The sequence below is a fragment of the Branchiostoma lanceolatum genome, chromosome 10 (genome assembly GCF_035083965.1).
Source record: "Branchiostoma lanceolatum isolate klBraLanc5 chromosome 10, klBraLanc5.hap2, whole genome shotgun sequence".
In the NCBI taxonomy this organism is placed as follows: domain Eukaryota; kingdom Metazoa; phylum Chordata; class Leptocardii; order Amphioxiformes; family Branchiostomatidae; genus Branchiostoma; species Branchiostoma lanceolatum.
The window spans coordinates 6,316,753-6,340,748 of NC_089731.1; the positions used below are offsets into that span (position 1 = coordinate 6,316,753).

The 23,996-nt window shown below is 39.4% G+C and overlaps 2 protein-coding genes across 2 annotated transcripts; one reads left to right on the forward strand and one right to left on the reverse strand.

The window, feature by feature from the left end:
• Positions 1-190: 190 nt before the first annotated feature.
• On the forward strand, positions 191-9,277 carry LOC136443324 (zinc finger protein 362-like). Its single transcript, XM_066440514.1, has 8 exons — positions 191-282; positions 1,231-1,300; positions 2,154-2,229; positions 2,576-2,718; positions 2,888-2,992; positions 3,100-3,319; positions 5,942-6,093; positions 7,081-9,277. Exons 2-8 carry the CDS (start codon positions 1,250-1,252, stop codon positions 7,264-7,266), a joined length of 933 nt encoding a protein of 310 aa, XP_066296611.1. The 5' UTR covers positions 191-282; positions 1,231-1,249; the 3' UTR covers positions 7,267-9,277.
• Positions 9,278-12,211: 2,934 nt separating this feature from the next.
• Positions 12,212-23,976, reverse strand: LOC136444131 (dnaJ homolog subfamily C member 11-like). The gene is made up of 17 exons (XM_066441636.1): positions 23,872-23,976; positions 22,904-23,033; positions 22,411-22,583; positions 20,795-20,865; positions 19,703-19,877; positions 19,133-19,200; positions 18,750-18,814; positions 18,386-18,510; positions 17,907-17,992; positions 17,464-17,580; positions 16,905-17,060; positions 14,640-14,709; positions 14,124-14,181; positions 13,679-13,730; positions 13,233-13,323; positions 12,715-12,844; positions 12,212-12,377 (listed from the first exon to the last, which is right to left on the reverse strand). Exons 1-17 carry the CDS (start codon positions 23,944-23,946, stop codon positions 12,352-12,354), a joined length of 1,668 nt encoding a protein of 555 aa, XP_066297733.1. The 5' UTR covers positions 23,947-23,976; the 3' UTR covers positions 12,212-12,351.
• Positions 23,977-23,996: the final 20 nt, after the last annotated feature.

Genomic DNA, 23,996 nt, shown 5'->3' on the forward strand with positions numbered 1-23,996 from the left:
TTAGGGAGAAATTTGGTTCTAATATATTTATTGAGTATATGAACAATTCCATGTTTTCTTTAGTTAAAAATATTTTCAGTATATATAATGTATATATAATGCGCAATGATCTACGAATTAGCAGAAAAAGTTGCTGATGTTTTTGCACTTCGCGTTTTGAACTAAATAAACACCCCTCTCGTGGCTGTATGGACTCGTCTATGTTATTAAATACCACTAAGATGGCGGACGTGGAATTCGGAATGTTGATTTAAATGACTTTATTACCTACAAAACTCATCGGTGAGTAGATTTATCAAAACATTTGTCACGATTTACGATCTCTACTTCTTCTTACTACAAATCAGCAGTGGATGGTGCTTTATGCGAGTTGGTCGACCTCACAACGCGACCCGGTTTTTGTGTCCTGTGATCGACATAATTTTCTTCCCTTTGATATTTTGGGGTTAATTAAAATCGAACGTGACAATATAAACAGTACCAGCTCGAACATCAATCATGAAACATAATGTAGTCAGAAGTGGACATTATTTTAGCAGTAGTGCCTATGGCATTTATTTACCGGTCTTAGGATAACTTTAACCGTCCCGTTTGCGTTTATAAAAATCTTACGATCATAATTTGGAGAGATTCTGATTGAATTAACCAATGGCCAATGAAAGTGTACAACATTTAAAGTGTTTAAGAATTCATGATTCAGCAACTTGGAAATGTTTACAAAAGTATTATCCTGAAAAAGACCTTTAAAGAAATTGTACTGCTTCAAAAATAGCATAGCCTCTTGATAATGATAGTAAGTTAAATGTATAGAAGATGCATGATCTCTTTTTTGGTCCCAGAAGACGAATTTATCTATCTTCACCACTGTTTGAACATCGTCCATTCTAGTTCATGGTTTTAAGTGTGCATGCGAAATGTAATGGCATTCTGGATGATACCTCGTCTCAAACCTGAACCAGGTGAAACCCAGCACCAGAGACCTTGCACGTCTAGCAAAATAAGGAAAACAACAACAAAATTTAAGGAGCATGGCAACACATAGAAAATGGCTAGGGGCCTTCAACTTCAACATGTTATCCACAGTGCATCAGACTGTTCATGTGCACTAGCTTATTGAAAAAAATCTTCTGTTTGTCTCCCACCAGATGTTACAAGTGACCAGAATTGCATGTTGTGTGAACCTATTACTAGTAAGCTTATTGAATGAAATCTTCTGTTGTCTCCCCCTAGAGGTTGTGACCAGTACTGCATGTTTGACTGGGACATGATGTGGGCTCCCCAGGTTCAGTTCCACCCACAGGTTAGCTTACGTTACTCTCCAAGCAGAGGTTCGGCTCTGGATGTTTTTTAACAACTGTTTTAAGGTGTTTTTGTCAGGCTTTCTATGTTGTCCTGATTTCTTTCTGTTTGGCTTGGCGACATAAAGAAAATGGGGCAAAATATAAAGCCTGACAGAAACGCCTGAAAACATGTTAAAAACCAGCCGAAGCCGAACCTCTGCTTGGAGAGTAAGCTCATGTAATGAACATTGTGTGTGACCATCAACAGTGTGATCATGCATACAAACACAATCAGGATGTTTCGCTGCCAACATGTTTTGCTGTCAGATGATTTAATGTCATTAGTAGGATGATTCACTGTTTAACTTGTACAATTACAATCAAAATGATTTATGATATTATATCACTGTAGCTCAACTGTTATTGTAAGGGTTAGGGTTAGACGCTCTCTTGATGTCTAATTAAATGTTGCTGCAACAAAAGCTCTCAGCGGCGAATCGTCTGGAAATTGTACAAACTTGCGAATGTCTTATGATCAAATATGATTCCCATGATTGCCACCTTAAATGTAACTAATAAAGGATGAAATCATTGTTTTTTTGTCTCATCATTTTGAGAGCAGTCTGAAATATGACAAAGTTTTACTAAGATGTTTAACAGAATGATATTTGGGGACAGATTCATGTAACTAACTGTAAGTATGGATATGTTGATGAAGGTTAGACATCCAGGTAATAAGATACGCCAAAAACAATTGCAGTAAGTATGGATGCCTTAGGGCACAATAAAGTAACACATCTTATCTATAACAGTTCATGTATATCTGATTATCTGTGTGCTAAATGTATAATTACAAAGTATGACTCCTTTCAGAAACCACTGGCCATTCCAGTAGGACCCGGGGTAGGAGGGCTACAGGTAACTGGGACTATGGAGGATGTACTAGGAGGTTAGTATGTATCAATGCAGTATTGATTGGTCATATTTGTTTGTAACAATTAGTCGTGATTACGTCTTACAACGTTAACAATTCTCCCGTCTAGCATATTGTAAGTTTTCAACTTGATCCAACACAATAAAAGTAACCAAATTTTCGGCCTATCTACCTTGGCCTTCTTTGAGCTGCATTCTTCACATGTTTTCTGATTATTCTCCTAAAAGCTTTATGCCTAACTGCAGTAAAAGCAGAAATAAGCTTCCTTGGTTTTCCAAGTCAAGATCCTCATTTTGTTTTCCATCTAACATATACTTTGTAAGCAGCAACAAAATAATACCAACATTTTGATGTCTTGCAGAAAAGTGCAGCCACTGCGATGCACGGTTCCACAGCTCGGTGGCACGTATGACCCACGAGTTTGCCGAACATGCCAACGCAACCAGCGAACGACAGAAAACCGGTCAGGACGGACAGACCAACGGCAAGAAAATGGCAGAAACGGTAAAAAAAGTTCCTAGTTTTTGCAACATTGTAATTTGATCAGCGTAACTTAACTTTGAGATATTCTCTGATTTGCAATACATGTACTTTTCTTTCATTGGGTCATCTCAATGCAAGGAGGAGTGGGTTTGCTGTGAAAAGGAGCAACCTCTCTTTTTTTCCCATATAGCTGTCCCCTCCGCCCCCTCCGACTGAACAGGGTCTGGTGCCCAGCTCCATGGAACAGCTGCCGTCACCCTCACACAAGGAGTACAAGTGTAAACTGTGTCCACAGGTATGTCAGGACTTCTTGTTATGTTTTCATTTTCAAGGCATTAGGCTGTCTTATTTACTTTGACATCAGAAACCTATAAAAAGCATGCTTTATTTTCTTTTTTGCAGGTTTTTATTTCCAAGTCCGATGCCCAGAGACACGCCAGACACTCTCACACGGAGGAGAAACCCTACAAGTGTCCGTCCTGTGGGAAGTCCTTCGCCAACAGTTCCTACCTGGCACAGCACTCCCGCATCCACACCGGCATCAAACCCTACCAGTGCACCTACTGCGAGAGAACCTTCAAACAACTGTCTCATCTACAACAACATGTCAGGCTGCATACAGGTCAGGGCTTGGCTTGTTTGTTTGTTTTTTCGTTATACTTAAAGGCAAAAACTTGAAGGCGGTGTCGCAGGAAAATATATAGCTGACCCAACAAGTCTGTCAAAAGGACATCTTCAGGAGTAGTACAACTAGATTGTTAGGGATGGGCCAATATTTGCAGGTCACTGAGCCCAGTCCAATGTTAGCTGTGGATTTTCAGGCAAAAAAAATGGTTGACAAATTTATCCAATTGTCATTGATGCGGGCTTTACCACTGATCTTTGAAGTCAGGACATACATGTTTGTGTAAGTTGTGGAACTTTGCTGTCGTCCATGTTATCAGGAAGCTATTGACATACGACATAGTAGAACTACGCAACACAAATGTTTTGTACTTGTACTGGCTTGTGAAGTCTTCACCCCTACAGGTACATGTATATGCAAGCTACAGACTTTCTACGATGGCACATCTTGAAACGTCACCCTAATATTTCCGCCTGTGTCTCTTGGTGTGAGTGGGGAGGCTAGGCCGTTTGGCGAAGGCGTCTGTTTGGCCTGTACGCTACAGGAATAGTCTGCAAACTCTCTGTCCTGTCAATGCAAACCCTCAAGGCATCTGGTTGACATGTTGTACACTTTTTTTCTGTTCTTTAGGTTTGTAAGCATGAGGGTCTGCATGCCCTTTTTCGTGAAGCGTTACGAGCGATTTTAATTCACCGTTAATCGTTACCGGCCGCCCTGAATTTACCGTTAAGCGTTATCGATATATTACTCGTGAAGCGTTACTGGTCGTTTTAATTCCTCGTTAAGCGTTATTTGTCATCCTGAATTCAACGTTAAGCGTTATTGAGTAATTCCTCGTTACGCAGGAAAAAGCATTTCAGTGGGTCAAGATTTCAAAATTTTCTCCAGGGAGCACACGGCTCCGGCAAAAATATGTCGGATGCCCCCCACCCCCCCACACACACTTCTATTTATCACTCTACTAGCAAAGTTTTCTCCTCAAAATTCAGGAAATTAAGCGTTTCGCGGTTCAAGATTTTAAAATTTTCCCCGGGTGCATGCCAGGCCTCCGTCGAAAAATATTGTCAGGAGGGCGTCGACCCCCAAAACTCAAGCTGAAACTCTTCTGTATTTTTTCACAAACAGAAATATCATTAAACTTAACTTACATTAGCAGTAATATTTGCCCATCGAAATGCATGAGCTTCATAGCGTTTCAGGGTGTCAAGAATTTTCCCCGGGAGTATGTCGCAGCTCCGGCGAGGTCTGGAGGGCGTGACGCCCCTCAAAAATCAACCTGAAACTCTTCTGTATTTATTTTTCAAATAGAGATGTCATAAAACTTAGCTTACTCTTCAGCAAAATCCCCCCCTCAGAATGCAGGAAATAGCGTTTCAGAGGGTCAAGATTTCAAAATTTTCATCGCGCCTTCGGCGCTCGTCATCATGATCATGAAATTTCCTGTCGCCGCCGAATTCAAAGTGTTCGGAGCAGGCGTGCGAGAATGGCATAGCGTAACAGGTCTCTTGCCACAAGATAAGGACTACTAGTGGCCAAAAAAAAAACAAAACGTCGTCTTCAGGGGTGTCTCATGTTCTAAAAATGCTGAATTTACCGTTAAGCGTTATCGGCCGGCCTGAATTTACCGTTAAGCGTTATCGGCTGGCCTGAATTTACCGTTAAGCGTTGCCAGGACCCCCCCATGCAGACCCTCAAGCATGTGTAACATATGTTTAGTACAGGGTACTAGTCTACCATACCCAAAAATATATTCATACACTTGCTGATTCAACAGCTGAAACATGATGTAGACTCACAAATTTTCCACTCAAAATAGAAATACAACTGTAACAGAACTGTAACAGAAACATTGTTATTGAGTGAGATAGATTTAGTGTGAATTGTGCACCAGTAAGTAATTAAGCATTAGTCTTTCTGTTTCATGCAATGAAAATCAGATGCCAGAGGGTGCAATTCTTAGTTCTTTCTTTTCTTATTTAGGTGACAGGTATTTTCCGAGATTGCAGACTGTTTCAGTAGTGTCACACAAAATCTCAACTGTGCAGGCAATGGTCCCCATCCTTAAAACCCTGCAAGGCTGTGCTCATTTCATCCTTTCCCAATTCCCCTGTTCCCATCTCTTTTTATCAATATTTTTTGGACTCGATATGTAGCAAGACCTGAAGGCCACTCTAAGGTTACAGGTCACGTGAATAGGACTGGAATAGCATCGATATCTCTTCTCCCAAAGTCAGAACCATCATGCTCAAGACAAGTTCGACTCACTGATACTGATAGTGTCAGGACTAACTGAAAAAGCAGGGGTTATGTAGGCTGCTTGGGAACATCCCCAAGGCCTTTACTCGTTTTCTCGTACCCTTAGTTTGTGATTTTGTTAGATGACCGGATTAATCTATTGTTTTGTTTGGTGACCGCCCCTACAATTGTCCGCACCCCTGTTGTGGCAAGACCTTTACTTCTTGTCTGTGTTTTCGTTAATAGGTTTTCCTTAGATGACCCCTTCAATTTTTTTTGTTTTGTTAGGTGACCACTCCGGTTGTGGCAAGGCCTTTATGCCTTTTCTCTGTTTTTGTTAATTAGTTTTCATTAGATGACCCCTTTAATTTATTGTTTTGTTAGGTGACCGCCCCTACAAGTGTACGCACCCCGGTTGCGGCAAGGCTTTTACCCAGCTGTCTAACCTCCAATCCCACTCCAAGAGACACAACAGTGACAAACCGTACCAGTGTAACAAGTGCTTCCGAGCGTACGGCGATGCAGCGGGCCTGCAGGTGGGACAACGTCTCCGCTGTTTTGTTTTCTACAGAAACCTCAGATTTTGCTATTTTTAGCTATTTTCCTCAAAACAAGTACAATTTTTTTAAACAGTTACAGTTAACAGTTTCTTCCTGTTTCTGTCAAAAAATATGATTTGTTCATCGTTTGCAAAAGTGCAATTTCTTCATTTCTGCAAAAACAAAATAGAATTTCTATCCTTTTCCTTCAATTTGTTGTTCTTTTGCAATCTCTTTTTTTTAAATTGTTTTTAGATGTTCTGTTTTTTTCTTTTTTATGATTGTAAGATTTACAGAAACTTATATGTACACAAAAATGACCTGTTTTTGGGCCCCTACATCTCCACTGTATTTTTTGTTCCCAGAGTAGTCTTTTCATTTCAACGAATGAGTCACAACTTTTATTATTTGGGATGGCTGTGTAGTTGAAAGTTATTTTCCGGTTGTTAGGATTCCTTTTCCAAAAGATATTGATTGATAAAGAGCAATCTTCTCTTTCTTTTTGGTTGTAAAATACATGCAAATCCCATTGGCAGGGGCACTTGAAAACAAGCATTTTCCAACTCAGTCTTAAACTTCTTTTGAAGCTGTACAATTTGTGGACCTTATTTCTATTCCTTTCTTCTAAAAATCACAATAATAATCCAAACAGCTTTTATACGCTTTTTCTGTGCACAAAATGATGCGCTTTAATACCTACAAGATTTGGATCAGTCCTCTGGTGCTTCTCAAGTTGAAATGACCCGATCGAAGCCTGTGTCACATGACCTGAACGGAAGTTTCAGCAACAGAGTTTCAACTTGATAAGGATCAGAAGACTGATGGAAAGCTTGTTGGTAAGGGCTTTATGTTACTTTGTGTGTGGAAAAAGCATATGAAACCTACACAATAATCCAAGGGAATCAAATGATATTGAAGATTTTCTGTCTCCTCTTGCTGGTGCTTCTCTCCTGCTGGTGCTGTGGTGGTGGTGCTGATCTCTAGATCCACCTCTCTCAACACGCTCACAGGACGCACCCCAAGTCTTTCATTTGCAACATCTGCCACAAGGCCTACACCTCTGTAAGTGCCTTGTCTATGCTCTCTGGTACCTTCTTCCAGGGTCGACAATGTGCATGGGCAAAGGAAAAAAGTTGCATGCAAAGTTGGCAACAGCAATTTCTCTTATGAGCCTGTCCTAGAAAAAATAAGATGGGGGAAAGATGGCAATGAGGACCGCTGGCAATTTGAATAGCGAAGAGCTGTTATTTTCAAACAATTCAATTTTCAACAATTTAAACATTTTGACAGCAAAATTCTTTTGAATGATGTACTTCAGAATCTCTTTTTAAAGTTCAAATATTAAAAGGTATGGCATTTTATTAAAGTAGAAATTTAAAATAAATTTTATTTTCAAGGCGTCCAGCATTTTGTCCTGATATTTGTAAATTACTTTTTGAATGACCCCTCATTGTGCTTTTTTTTCTGGGACAGTCCGTAGATACAGCCTTGCCTGGTGTCCTGCCCTTTTAGCTCCTTGCCAGGATACCTTCAGCCAGCAGTAGTGCAAGTTGCTGTCTGAAGTTCATCCTGCTGCACCTTTTCTGTCAAAACTCGAAAGATTATTATACTGATTCTATAATGATTCTACATGTTGAAATCATACATGTACTTCATAGCCAAGTACTGGTATCATTGATGCTTATCATACCTAGATACTTAGTATACCTAGATGTAGTATGTCAGTTAAAAATCAATGTTAGACTCCATGTAATTTCCATCCCTTCCCTTCCACTCTACAGAAGTCCTACCTTGTAAAGCACATGCTGAAGCACTCCTCCCAGTGTCCCCACACCGGGCCAGCTGACGACGGCATTCCACACACCCCCCCTCCCTCCACTCCACAGGACTCCACCAAGCAGCCCTCGCCCCCCCTACTCAGCCCCCCTCCGTTACTCTCCAGTCCGCCGCCGTCGCTTCTCACCTCCGACCCCGGTTTGGCGGGCGCACAAAACTCAATCACGATGTCGAAGTCCGCTGCGGACAGCGCGCCAGTCGTGGCCCAGTATTTCAGTCTGGACGCCCAGTTTAACGACCACACGGCCGCTCTGGTCGGGTCGCTACGGCAACACATGGAGAACAACGCCAGGCAGTTGCAGAGACAACGGTTACCCGACGGCGGCAACCCAAAAGAGGTCTCGGCCTCAAATTCGCTGTCTTCAGCTTTTACTGCTGTGAATTCTACCAGTTCTCTGTCCAAGCCGATGTTGTGACTTTGTTAGCCTAAAAACTGAAATTAGACTTATGACTTGTTTCAAAGTGCTTGTGACACCAATGACACCCAAACAGAACACCCAGACCAACAATTGTAATATCTCACAATTGTATGTAATCACAATGATGAAGCACTGTTTACTTCTCAAACGTTTTTTGAAAACTTCTTCATCCTTCTGGTGTTGGTATATTTTGTACAAACATTTGTGTTCATTGAATAATATTCATTATGGTTGCTTGTAAGAAGGAGATGTTGTATTTTAATGTCATTGTTGTCACAAGCACAAATCCATCTCCAAATTGTTACGAGTTTAACCTAAGTCCAACACACACTTGATCATTGACCTGTTGCACAAGTCACATGATCGGAAGGTCATTCATGTATGTCAAAACTGATGGTCATCCATGCTGAGGAAGTGTCAGTTGAATATTTGACTAGGTCTTTCTCGTGTGTTTTGTGGATAGATCAAAAATAAAACTTGTGACAATGTTATGACGTCAAGTATGAAAACGTAACATGATGAATAATGAAGTCTGTATAAAGGTCATATACAGATGTATGTGTTGATATGCTGTATAATATATGCAAATGTAGTCTAGCTACAGTTGATGATTCCAAGGCCCAGGCTGGCTTAGTTTTATAGCCAGGATAAGAAAAACGCCACTTTCACTTATTTGTAGGATAACTATGCACACAACGACTTTGTAATACATGCTTATATCAGGCATACACAAGCTACTAAGTCTAAAGAAGAGATGTTATCTTCCCACTATCCCAATGTGGCTGCTGCAGCATAACACAGTGCCAGTACTTTTTGTCTGCAAATTCATGTGTCTTTTAATATTCCATGAGTATTTATCATATTTAGTTGCAGTAGACATCAAAATAAGGGTTATAGGAGGTTAAGGTATCATGTTGTTCAGTATCTCTGACAGTGCCAATAACACTTGTTTGCAGTATTAGAGATAGCTATATGGCTGGATGGATGCAAAAGGTACAAATGTACCTTTGGATTTGCACACATGAATTATTAAACTAGTTTGAACAATTTTCATATGAACTGATCTTGATTTAAACATTATCTTCTTTAATTATGAGCTAAAAATCCAAGGATTTTACATATTGGTACAATTTACAGTGTAGTTTACTGGTATGTAGAGAATGGGCAGAGCCTATATCAACCATTTGAAACTGTGCAAATAAAGGGTAGTGTGTAATAAACCACCTAACATGCAATCTGTTTTACATGATGTGGGAAGAAAAGTTACATTTCGACCCATGATAGCTGGTGAAGCAAAAGTTGTTTTTACAAAGAAGGTGGTTCTTGGATTGTTAGAATATAAGGAATACAATAATTATGTGTTCTTGTTTCTTGGATAATGTTATTGATAGACTACGTACGACAAGGAATTTTTATACAAGTTGGAAATTGAAGGTTACAGTACATTAAGTTCTGTGTTGGATAATGTTTTTTCTAAGAATCTTAGGACTGCTGTGTACATGGCCAGTGTTAGTCACTGTTTATCAACTAAACTGGCGACGTGTCAGTGTTTTGTATATTAGAAATAGTGCAACAATCATGTATTTTCTTCTATATCAAGCAAATTGTACATACATGCAATAATAGGGACAAAAGCCTGAAATAAGCAAGCTTGATCCACACCAATTAGAATTAATGTTGTTTGTTGGAATCGCTTGAAAAATTTACAAATAAAATAATTTCCTGTAGAGATTATCTTCAAAATGTATTATTTTTATATGTTAGTCTGACTAACCATTTTCTTTTAATTTCCGAATTCTCTGACCTTTTATGGAAAAGAATGGATTTATATGAAAGGAGGTACATGATTTTATGAATCCACTAACTGAGTACTTATTAGTATTCTTTCTCTGTGTTGGCCTTGTTATGAGCTTTTTTGTATATTAAATTGTGCAGCTATATTATACTCTCACCAACTTTAAGTTTGGTATACATGTATACTACTTGTTCAGACCACATTTATTGAAGTACTTGTGTCACTGGATCTTTCCTGAATTTAGTACTCTTATAACGTGACACCACTAGGAGCAGCTAGAGAGAATAAATACACACATCTACAGTACTTTTGATGTCAGTTGTTCTTTCTTCCTCTATGACTTGGGGCTCAATGTTAAGAGGTGAAAATGGGTCCCATTCTTGGGCCTACAAGACATCCCAGAAGAAGAGAGGACAGGATTTCTGTCAGACTGGTGGGCCAATGTCAGCAGTATGACTGACGTTTTGGGTTGTAGCAACATGGTAGAAGAGGATGGTAGAGTGGCATGGACCTACCGCATTCTAATCATACATGTACGGAAGGTTTAATCCACTTTATCTTGTTTTTTTATCAGCATAATTTGACTGGGGGAAATCAGTTCTTACCTGTCCAACAATTGTATGATAATGGTCTGTAAACAAGTGAACTCTAATTAGTTGCTAGAAGAAAATCAGTTTTCAAAGCACAGGTATATAGATACCCAAGACTGCTCAAACATTATTATTTTGTATTAAAAGCACCAAACAAGCTGTCCAAAAAGCAAATTTTAGAATGATGTAAAACACTTTCAAAAAGAGAAGGGGTGAACAAATGAACTTTATATTCATACTGCAGAAAGAATGACTGACACAGTTTGTTAAAAGCAACATGGTTGTATGTATTGAAATTGTTTAATACACAATATTAGATTCAGTACATTAATGTAGAAGTAAGTTGCTGCATCAAGTGTAAGAATCTTGAAAAGAGTAAACAGCACGACTATTACATGTAAATAACTTTGTTTTGGAACTTTTGGACATTCACATGAAGAACATGGAAAGTGACCTATAACGTCACTACAAATATGTTAAATGTACTTAGCATCTTATAATTATGTTTAACAAATGTACATGTAGGACTACATGCTATTTCTGTAAAGAAAGGTTTGAGATAAAGAGTGTATAATTTCACTAAAAATTCCAAGATTACTCTTATTGTTAGCTAGGTGAAGACATGGTGCATCCTGATTGAGCCATACATATAGTATACTATGGTATTGAGGAGATATCTCCTTGGCCAGGCCCAAACAGTAATATAATAAGCTATGCTTACCGATTGGTCCATTCCTTACCATGGTATGGTAATGAGGAGATGACACCCTGTGATTGGACCATTGGTTGGTTACATTGACCAATCATTATGATAGCACCTTACTTTCAACCAATCATAAGAGAGATTCTACATGATATTATATAAAGATGTCTGGGGCCACCCAAAGTCCACTGCTGCTTCATGAATCTTTTTCTTTAAAAACTGGAGCAGCATGGCAACAAGGAAAAACTTCAGAATTTTGAAAATTTCACTGAAGCTCCTGCACATAAGTGAATTATATTATACAGAAAAAAACAGCTCTTGACAGGCTCTTTCTTGCAGCTACTTCAGAGGGAACAGAAACAATAAATGAAGATGTAGTGGCCCAGATGTATGTAGTCATGACTGTCCAGGTTATCCTACATGTTATCCTACTTTAGCCTGACTTAATCATATTTCTAGCATCCCTCCCATTGGTCAGCGGTCTAGGAGCTTGATGGCAAACACCTCTAAGTCAGACTGTTAATTTATGCATATGTGCTAACATGGACCAATCAATGTCAGATGGAGAGTCTGTTGCCATGGTGTTGGAGGCTGTGATGATGACTGGCTTCCATAGTGACAGAGAATCCTCATTAGAATCCTGAGACTATAGTTTTCAAAGTAACAAGAATCCTGAGCTCCTATTGGACTAATTTTCATGGTGACAAAGAATCCTGAGCTCCTATTGGACTAGTTTTCATAGTAACAAAGAATCCTGAGCTCCTATTGGTACTTTTCAAATTAAATCAGTCTCCTGGGATAGAGGTGAATGACCTGAAGCTCATGAGGCAGGGGGTCCAATTAGCCAGACAGCAAGAGATTGTGACACACAGGCTACGACTTGCTTCTACAACAGTCTTCATTCGATGTCCGCTAGCTAGGGTCAGGAATTTTGTGAGCTGTAACAAAGCAAGTATCAATAATTAAAACGTTGACACTAAAAAGTGAATACAGGAAAAGCTGAAGTGAAGTCAGTATTGACCATCTTCCTTCTACATATACTTTAGGAGATATGTTAGAAGAGATACTTACAGAACCTTTGGAATAGACAAAAATCAATGCAACATAGCAATAAAACATTAACTAGATGAAGTTGGCATGGCTATTGTCTGTACAGTTATGGGTTACAGTCCTTAGAATAAACTTGTTAAGAGGGAAACACATGTATGTACATACAATGGCACAAGTTATTCATGTCCTTTGAAGATGTTAACATAACAACATGATTTGACTCACATTGTTTGGGAATTCTGAGTGGCTCGTCATCTTCTACTGTCACTTCGTGCATGACACTGTGGAACTTGTACACGACCCTCAGACTCTTGTCCTCACCGACAGCTGGGTCATAGAACCCAGGTAACCCAGCCTATGGGACAGAACACCCATGTGGGTAAGTATCAACTCCCACAAGCACTTTTTCCCTGCAAAAGTGCTGAATACATGATGTCCTGTATACATGTATTTGCAATTGTCCATTATCAAGTGATATTGCTTACTAGCATTTTACAACAGTTAGTGTTACAGTATTCTAATACAATGTAGTTTGGTTGTCCTACAAATGTGTGTAATAACTATGCTAAAGTGAAATAGATGAAGAAGAAAAAATACAGGACATAGAAAGACAGATGCTGCAGACAAGAAAAATCTCCAAACATTAACTATCAAAATCTGTCCATTTTGCAACCAGTGGAGCATGCAGCTGCTTTAATTTTCAGTAGGCTAGCTTGCCTGAATAATAATGAACTTTTCTGTACCTTTGACGTTTCCGTGAGGATGAGTTTACTGTCCTTGACCTGACATTGCAGTGGAACCATCACATCAATCACTTTCCCTGGATCCGCCCCTCTGCAAGTTACCATGGTAGCCATTAGAATGGAAACTCATTTTTCAAAATTTAGGATCTTCAAAACTAAGTATATTTGCTAACGTTGAAAATACTTAAAATGTATAGAGCTTCCGAAATAGTGCCCATTGAATAGTCATTATTTTCATTATTTACACTTTAACTTTAAAACTTAATAGTGATGGATCAAGTGAAAATAAGAAATGGCTTCTAGTAGTAAAACTGAAACAGCATTGGGCAAACAACCACATTGCATAGAACTCTGTTTACAAGTATGCTCTGTCGTATGAATTCAAGAAGAAAGAGTCGGTTGTGAGCTTGTTCATTTTGCAACATCTATGATATAGAAATATTTACCCGCTCTCACTTGCCACCAGTTTCCCATACCAGGCACTCAGAATGACAAGGCCTGCAGAAACGCATAAAAGAAATCATCACTTTTTCGTCACCATTTTCAGGTTAAACCATGTGCACGGGTGTTACATGTTACACAGATAAGTGTGTGAGATGTCCTTTTCTATGTTATACTTGCTGCAAGTGTGATAACAAGCATTTATTAAAGTTCTGAGTGTACATTTTGTACACGTGCAGTTGTGAAGCAATGTGGTGTAAGGTCAAAGTTCCCTTATCTGTAAACAATTCTTTGTCACTCTGTACTTGTTTGCACTTACTTACTTCTGAGGGGCCTTAACCTCTGACCTTACCCACAATCCCTTGTGCTGCTGGAAGTGTGAGCGTGACATGGCTTAGCGTGTGGACTGATACAAAAACTGTGATTTAAAAGATTTACATGATGACATACCTTGTTTAGCCTCCTCAGCTTCCACTATCCTTTGTACTGTAGCCTGCATTAACCTGACCTGGAGAACAAGAAAGTAGTGGGGGTGAATGAGAGAATAAATGAATGATGAATGAATGAATAGATGAGTGAATGAATGAATCATTATGTACAAGAACAATTACATGTAGAGTTTCAGAACACTTCAATATACACAATGTATGTGTTCACCTGTGAAAGAAAAAACAGTAATATGATTAAATTCATCTACTAGTATTTCTGCAGGAACTTCATGGTTGCAGTAGAAAGGGAAGGGAGGTTTTTGTAGTGTTTTAAACTCGCATTTGAAACGATTCTACAGTATAGTTGTAATACATTGGAAATGCGTATTTGCGGTGGAGACCTCATCGCAAAAACACCACGAACATTTCAGGATTTACAGTAAATTTGACTGATAAACACACAGTCAAGCTATCTGCAACTGAAACTATTAAAAGCCTATCCCAGCAGCCCTTGCAATGACTGACAGGTGGTACTTACAGCTGATTCTGCCTCTCTCTTCTTCTCTAACGTTTCCTTCATGCTGGACTCTTTCTTCTTCTCCAAATCTCTGAAATGTCAAGAAAAATTGTTCCATTGAACACACGGTACCGTATGACAAAAAAGGTAAAGATCCTGTAGCCTTGTTGAGGCCATAGGCACAGCAGGTTTTTAATCCACTGTGTCCACCACCTTTTACATGTACCCCCCCGATTTTTTGGTCTAAGTCAGGTACTCATTGTACACCTGGGTAGAGTGAGGAAAGTCGTGTTAAGTGCCCATTCCTAAGGACACAACATCAAGCCAGGAATCAAACCATATTTCATGATCCTTTGTCTGCTAGACTAACCACAATGCCACATTGAACTGATATATATCCTATTCTTTGGAATTTTTCTCTGAAAAAAATCTGACTCAACAAAAGTGGTTTGTTGAAGTTTTCTTGGTAGTTTACAACATCCTTCAGCCACACTTAGTTACAAAACTTTTTGTTATAAACTTTCTGAAAACACAAGAAGAAAAGGCTACAAGCTACAGCTACATGCAAAATTATTCAACCCCCCTTGCATTTTGGACATTTTGGCAAATTGAGGAACTTTACAGCTGCATAATATTACTAAATCATATAAGTGATGAACAGGTATGTTATTACAATCTGATACCACAGCAAAAGTTAAGATTTTTTTCATAGTCCATCCAAAATAGCAACTTTCACACAAATAGTATGTTGCAAAATTATTCAACCCCCTATGAGGGTTTGTCTTTAGTACTAAGTGCAGCACCCCTATTCATCTAAAAGCTGAATTCACTTGATGTAGACGTGAACGGTAGCTTGTCACAAGCTTCTGGCAGTGCTCTTTGCGAATTTCGGCCCTTTCTCGTGGGCAATGGTCTCCGGCTAGCAACTTTTCGAGGTTTACGTACCGCAACAGCTTTCAATAGATCCAATCCAAAATTCTGAACTGAGTTTAAGTCTGGAGAGTGTTCTGGGTACTCAAGAACCTTCCAGGTTGTTTTTCTGACCAAACATATGTGGATGTTGATGTGTGCTTGGGGTCATTGTCTTGCTGGAATGTCCAATGACGCCCCAGCTTCAACTCCTTAACGGACCTGGCGACATTCTTGGCCAGAATTTCAGCAGCCACAGTGATATTTCTTAGAAGACAGGTGGACAAGAACCATATGATTACTGTAAAAGTCCTGAAAAACAGTTTGGCTGAAGGAGAAACTGTGGTTTCAGTGGACACAGTGCGCCGCACACTTCATGCCGAAGGGCTCAATGTCAGAACCCCAAGACCCACACCATTGCTGAAGCCATGCCACAAGAAAAGTTGCCTCCAGTATGCTCAAAACAACCTACTAATGCCACAGTAGTTTTTGGACGCTGTTATATGGACTGACGAAACAAAAAAAACTTGACCTCTTTGGTCCTCCGGGTCAGAGGTATGTTTGGCACAGGAAAGACTAAGCATACGCAGAGAGGAACACCCTGCCTACCGTGAAGCATGGTGATGGGTCTGAGATTCTTTGGGGGTGTTTTGCTTCTAATGGCACTGGGAATATACACTGTGTTGAAGGCATCATGAAATAAAACCAGTACTAGGATATCCTGGCCAGGAAAGTTACCAATTCCGTTAGAAAGTTGAAGCTGGGGCGTCATTGGACATTCCAGCAAGACAATGACCCCAAGCACACATCAACATCCACATATGTTTGGTCAGAAAAAGAACCTGGAAGGTTTTTGAGTACCCAGAACACTCTCCAGACTTAAACTCAGTTCAGAATTTTTAGTTGGATCTGAAGACAGCAGTTGCGACACGTAAACCTCGGAAAATTGCTGAGCTGGAGACCATTGCCTACGAGAAATAAGCTGAAATTCCCAAAAGGCACTGCCAGAAGCTTGTGACAAGCTACCGTTCACGTCTACATCAAGTGAATTCAGCTTTTAGATGAATAGGGGTGCTGCACTTAGTACTAAAGACAAACCCTCATAGGGGGTTGAATAATTTTGCAACATACTATTTGTGTGAAAGTTGCTATTTTGGATGGACTATGAAAAAAATCTTAACTTTTGCTGTGGTATCAGATTGTAATAACATACCTGTTCATCACTTATATGATTTAGTAATATTATGTAGCTGTAAAGTTCCTCAATTTGCCAAAATGTCCAAAATGCAAGGGGGGTTGAATAATTTTGCATGCAGCTGTAATAACTTTGACTGCAATCTTTCTTTACAGAATTAAAGATGCAGGTAAATTCCTTACTCTTCCTTTTGTCTCCTGAGATAGGGGTCCATGACAAGTTTCTTCATGGCGAAGTAGACCAGAATGGGAACGAGCGACCCGTAGAATACAGCGTTGGGTGCGATCTCGTGGCACAGGTGGATTGGGAACAAGTACATCTGGTTCGCTCGATTCAGCCTGGTGGGGGGAAATAGGTACTTCAGGAAATGGCACTGTTCATGTAATATCTGTACACTCATCTACATTTTTGCCATAGTAGTGTTAAGGCAACATTCTTTGGAACCCTGAATCTTATAATATAGTAATTTAAGAAAAGAGATTTCACTAATGTTACAATGGACTATTTTAAAACATACATGTACTTCATATTTTTTTACACTTCTATGATCATTACGACGTACTACATTGTGTACCTCCAGTTTTAGTAGTTTGTTTCTAAGACTCTGGGATGTCTCAATTTCTATCAACATGTAACCTAGACACAGGAATTGTAAATCTCAGAATCTGTCAGAAGAAGCGAGATATCCTTTCAGTGGGAAGAACAAGGCAAAACAAATAGTTTTGTCAAGCAGATACTCACTTGACTTTGACCATGACTCCAGTCGGCACCCCGACCGACACAAACGCGCCCAGTCGACTGTGAGTGCTGATCTTCTTCTCCGCTCCGTACTCTACCATCGCCCCAAACGTCCCCGCTCTGTGAGCACATAAACAAGTGGACAACAATGGTTACCTCAGTTTGCTAAAAAATATGAGGACAGACAGGCTCGAAATTCATTTCAGGTAATAGCTGACTAGTGCACCTAACCTAAAAATGTAGGTGCTCAGAAAAGATTTTGGGTGTACAACTTACATAGAATAAAGAATGAAGACTTGCGGCCATTCTCTCATTGGTCGAATAACTTATTGTGACTGGCCGTCAGGATTGGTCTGCAAAGCAATTTTTTGGGAAAAACAGAATCTGCTAGAAACCTTACTACATAAATAACTCAAGAATATAGGCTACAGGTAGAATTAACTTACTTGGCCACCACCTTGCAGCTTGTCTGGTCCTCATCCTGTAGTTTGTAGGTGTAGCTGGCAAAAATGAAACAGGTGGGGATGCCAAGCTGAAACACAACAACAAAACATGTTGAACATGTACATGTGTAGTACTATAGCCATATATAGTGGAGTGTTTATGTGGTACTTCATAGGTTTGAATCCCACTTAGCCGTCAAAAATTATATAACTTCGAATCCACAGCCAGGGACTGCAGTCTTTCAAGGCAGATTGGTACAAAATACAATTTTTTATTATTACAAACTTACTTACGCAGTGGAAAAACATCCTCAATTCTGTATACTAGTTCAAAACATCTTATTAAAAACAAAAATTAAAAGACATTGGCAGAAACATACCCTATTCAAACAAACAAAGTACATAATACATACACTACTTGATGCTTGATGGAGAGCCAAAAGTGTGGCTAGGGGCCAAATGGACCAATATGTTGCCCTTACCTGTGCAGAGGCCTGAAATGAGCTGGCGGGAGTAGTGCGGACAATCTGTGAGGTTACATTGGACCCCAGGCCCCACCTCCAGACCAGGAATCCTGCCGTGTTCTTGTCCAACTGGCGTGAAACAACTGAGGACAAAACATGTTAAGTTGTTTAAAAAAAAGAAAAGATAATGACATACTTAAAGAAGCAACCAAAATGTTTGGTGTTTAATTTAGACCAATTACAAGAAAAAAATGTATGAAAGATATAAAAATGTGATGCTTCAGATGGCTACAATTCTTTTACCGTTCATTGCTCTCAGACACAGTCAATAAAAAAGTCTAATGACTCTGAAGAAAAGAAACAAATTTTGGTGTGGTCTTACCTGTGTTTATTCCAGGTCTGAATCCCCGGGGTGTTGACTGTAGTATACCTGATACCTGGCCCCAACTGTGAAACAATAACCAACATGGTACTATAAGTTCAGTTAACTTGAAGGGGACATAATTTTACGGTAGGAGGGGAAAGGAGACATTCACGGTTGAAGCAACAAGGAATTATTATGTCACTTACATATATTCTCTCTTGAACATGGCAAAAATTGTTAACATCAAAATGATTTATACAATTTATCATTAGTAACAAAAGTTGTGGTGTTCATAAGCAATCACTAATATGAATGATATTGATTATCAAGATGAAAAGAGACTTCTCTATTCATGTTTCTTTCAACATCTTTCTGTAAGTGATCATAAAGTAATGCCTCACCAGCCTTTAGATATTATTCTGTGTCCTTTCAACCCCATAAAGAGCCCTTCTCCGGCTCCTACTTCAAACTGGAACAAGAAAAAACAAAAACACATGATATGAAAAGTGGAAGTTCTGCTGCAGTACCATAAAAAGTCACTAGGAGGTCCACAACTCAATGTATCCTCCATTTTGCAGACACCTATCAACATAACATTGATCGATGTTATACTGATCCATCCACAGCTCCCTTAGTTATATTGTCTACAAACAAACAAACAAACAAACAAGCACATCCACCCACAAACACAAAATGCACAGAAACCATTAACTTCTTGGTACATGTACAGTACAATGTACTGTAATTCTTGATTTGTTAACTGTAACTTAATTTTAGCTGATTTAACGGTCACTGGTCAACAGCTAAAATTTCATCATCGCTGATATTTGATCACTAATATTTGAAACAGTAATGCTTGTTCCCACCGTTAAAATTAAGTGCAGTGACCTACTCCATTTTCCCCCAACCGCTATATTTTCCTACCGCTATATTAAAGTGATTTGCAGTATGTTACAACAAGATATACGCACCTCAGCCCATCCCAGGTCTGATGTGATTCTGCGCAGGGAGCAGTTAACAGTGCCCCCTCCCATCCCATTCTGGGACTGCAGGCTGCCCGACAGTGTGGCTGTGTCCTTACTGGTGAGAGGCATCTCCACTGACTGGGAGATTCCCATCTGGGAGATTTCAACACGGGGAAACCTCCTAAAGAAGGAGAAGAACACTTAAAGTTTTTCCTGAGGCTATTGACAGGATCATCCTGTTAACAACTTACAAGTATTTTCACTGTTGACAGGATGACCCTGTCAATAGTGCAAATTTTACTAATGCTGACATGAGAGAGGCATCTCCTTTTTTTAATTGAAATATTCTCTGCAACCAAAAAAATGTATGGCTATGAGGGTACATACAAGTTGTAGTAAAATGGTATACTCTATCAAATGACTTTCTTGTACATTCAGTTGAAATATAGCATAGGACTTTGAACTACCACCTTATCCCCTGGAAATCAGGTAATAATTTTCCAAATCCAAAATTACCAACATTAACGTTCTGATCTTGGCATTCAACTATGCGAGGCATGTCACAGGCGGCCATTTTTCTCTGATCAACCTACAATCAGTTTACATGATCAGCGATTCCAGATCCTGTTCTGGTGTCCTTGAAATTGAATCAAATAGTGATCAGTGTTTTACATTGCGGCAGTGTCTCGCAACAGGACACCATTTTTCTTTGCTCTAGCCAGAACCAGTTTCAGAATTATTAACAGTTATTTGAGATTCTGTTGCAACCACCAGGGCAGACACTGTGGTGCCTGGGGGTCAGGGGGGAGGGAAGAGGGTTAATTGAGTTAGCCATGGCAAGCCGCACTCCTGTGTTCCAAGGTCGCAGACTAACATTAAAGGTTACAGGGGTCAGCTGGAATGGAAAACTACCAAGGACAGAATGAAACAGTTGCTTTTGAGAAGGTCAAGCCCCAATGGGGACAACAGTATGGAATATTGTATGTCCAACCTTGCTGTGGCTTGATCTATGATTAGTATTGATACAGTGTAGATTGTTATACATTACAATACACCATTTACAATAGCTTCTGACTTTCTGATAAACTAAGTTCTTACCTTTCCTCTTCTTCGTAATCATCGTACTGATCAAAGACATCAGTAGCATCCACCTTCACGCTGATGCTGCCCTGCGGGCAACACAAGATGGGGATAGGTTTTCAAACATCTAAATCTTGACAAATGTTTTTTTAACTTAACAAGTATGACCATTGTAGTACTTATATACAGTGCATGTATCTGAATTGAGAAGAACATTCTGTAATGTCGCTGGCACGGTAATATTAAACTGAATGTCACAGGGAAGAGTAACAGTTTAACAATATCTGTATGATGGCCCTTATTATAATTGCAGACTTTCCAAAGCTGTACATGTTGTTCAACAGTTTCTCTATGTTAAAAGTTGGGGTACAAGTAGGTATACATTTTGTACTTCGCCTACTCACAGCTAATGGCAGTTGAAACAGACTTGCTAACACTGATGAAAAATTCCAGCCCTGGAAATATTTGATGGGCAATAAAGAAAATGAAAAAAAAATTGTAGGATTTACAATAATATACATGTATATGCATATCATATATGTATGTAGCTGGAAAGAGATCTGTACAGGACTGTCCTATCTCGGGTTGGGGTTTTGTGCGCGTGAGAAATTTGCGCGTGAAAAACTTGCGCGTGAAAAATTTGCGCGTGAAAAAGTAAAGTTCAAGAAATGTGTCAGAAAATGTGCACTACAAAACTCTTAGGCAGAAAAATGTTACCCCATGATATGATTTTTCATCTGTTTCCTGAATTTTGGGTTTGAATTTTAGGTCCCTTGGGAATATCTAAGCTGACTCCCAAGGGATTTAAAACCTTTTTGGAAGTTTTAAGCTTAAAGCTTGAAATAAGATGCCCAGCAATGGAATTAAGTATCTTATTGTTGCATTCTACAGTTCAAATGTTACTCTTTCAATCTTCAAGTGATTTTTAAGTGATTTTCAAATGTTAAGTTTTCACGCGCAAAAAAGTTTGAAATTTGCGCGTGAAAGAATCTGCTTTAGAAAAGATGAAATTAGGCTAATAGAATGGAGAAAAGCCTCAAATAGTTACATTTTGCAATACAAAACCTTATATAAGTAAGTTGACTATGTATTTCTTAAAGATTTAAGTGATTTTCAAATGTTTAGGTTTCAAGCCCCCAAAAGTTTAACTATTCCCAAGGGACTTATTCCTAGGGGACTAAAAAATCAAAAGTTTTCAAACCATAAATTCAGGTGACAGATGAAAAATTGTATCATGGGATCACATTTTCCTGTCTAAGAAAATTATACTGCACATTTTCTGACACATTTTAAAGAAATTTATTTTTTCACGCGCAAATTCTTCACGTGCAAATTTTCACGCGCAAATTTTTCACGCGCAGAAAACCCGTTCCCCCTATCTCACAATGTTTAGAAATAGACTGATGACTGCCCATCACATGTACAGTACCAATGATCAACCAATAATAACATGGCAACTAGCGGTTTGACACGTGATTGCATATCTGTCAAATAGCTGCATTTCTATGTTTTTATTTTGCATTCCTACGTTTTGACATAGGTGGGCAGGGCAGGGCTATGTGATTGGTCTATCTCAGGATTTGAGTAAGGAGTCTTAATCAAATCTACATCACGAACACAGATACTGTAGGTACCTTAGGGTTGGCCCTCTGCTGTAGCCTGCGCTCCTCACGTTCCTTCTGTAGTCTCTCGTACTCTTCCCGTATCTCCTGCGGCGTCCGCGTCCTGGGAACCACGTCCCACTCTACCTCCAGACCCTTCTTACCGTAGATGTCATAGATCGTCCTCTTCTGGGGGTCACTGAGAACTGTGGACATAAACAATTAGATAAGTACCTGAAATCAGTAACTCATTACTCCTGTGGTCTTCAAATGTGCTTGCACAATCTTTCCTGGTTAGTGCCTTGAACCAAAGAAAGATTTGCGAAATAATCTATACTTCTTGGGAAACCAATATGGAGGAAGTGCACATATAGGGTAGTGTAAATTGATGAAAATTGATCTACTGTGATATGATGATTTCACAAACAGAGGTCATCACAAAACCGCAAACAGCAAAAAAAACAGCCACTAACATTTCCTACTTTGCAAGTGATAATCAAGTAGTAGAGCTAGAATTCTAACTAACCTTCATATGCTGTGTGGACTTGGTTGAAGAGTTTTTCGGCCAGCTGTTTGTCCTCATCTTCCCTGTGTTTGTCAGGGTGGCACACCATGCACAGTCTTCTGTAGGCTGCCTTCAGCTCATCCTGGGTCGCCTGGGGTCAGCGGAATGGATGTGGGTCATGACGAATCAAAGACAAAGTACTGTAATTTTAGTGTGAACTGTGAAATATTTGTGGTGGTGTCATTGTTGCAAATATGTGTTTTATAATTCTACTGTACTACTACAGCTGTACTGTAGTACAGACTTGCTTCAACTGTGAACTTCAAACACAACACCTTTTTAGCTCCTACTGCGAAATTAAGCCACCAAGAAAGTAAATGCGTCTAGAGTACACTGAGGTAAGCTCGGAAACTGTTTTTGGATTTTCTGATTTCTTGTATTTTCTCCTTGATTATGCAAATTGTCGTGTTTTCTCCTTGATTATGCCAATTATGTCTTCATTTCCATGATTTACATAAATCATCTAACTAAGCACTATGCGGTCAGACCATCGAATCCGTGCAGGCCTGGGCAGATCTGGTCGGTGACAAAATATGACGTGTAAGATCATCTGCTTGAAAGTGATGATGATATCATTAAATATTAAGAAGACCAAGCAAAGTATATGATCTTGATCTTTATGATCTGTATGTGTTACTTATCAAACAGCAGACCCACAGAGAATACACAATTTGAATCTTTTTTTTTTCTTTTTGCTAGCTCGTTAGTTATGCCATGTCATCCGTATCGCTAAATCAAACATTCCCATACTCACAATTGTTATTACACACACAGTTACACAACCGTTATGCCTAAATATAAGGCGCGACCTCTCACAGTTTGAAACAACTAGTGCATTCAGCTATCGTACACTTATGGACATGACACACGACTGTTTCGTGTTCTATAAACCCTCCAGTACTCTCACACCCCCAACCCGCCGTCCTTACCGTTCTGGGACAGTTCAGGAGCGAGTAATAATCGTCCGATCCCACAGGCTCGTCATCTTCCATGGGCGCCGCCATTTTGTATTTCTCTCTCCCATGGTGCAGCGCGTTCCGCGCACGCGCATTGA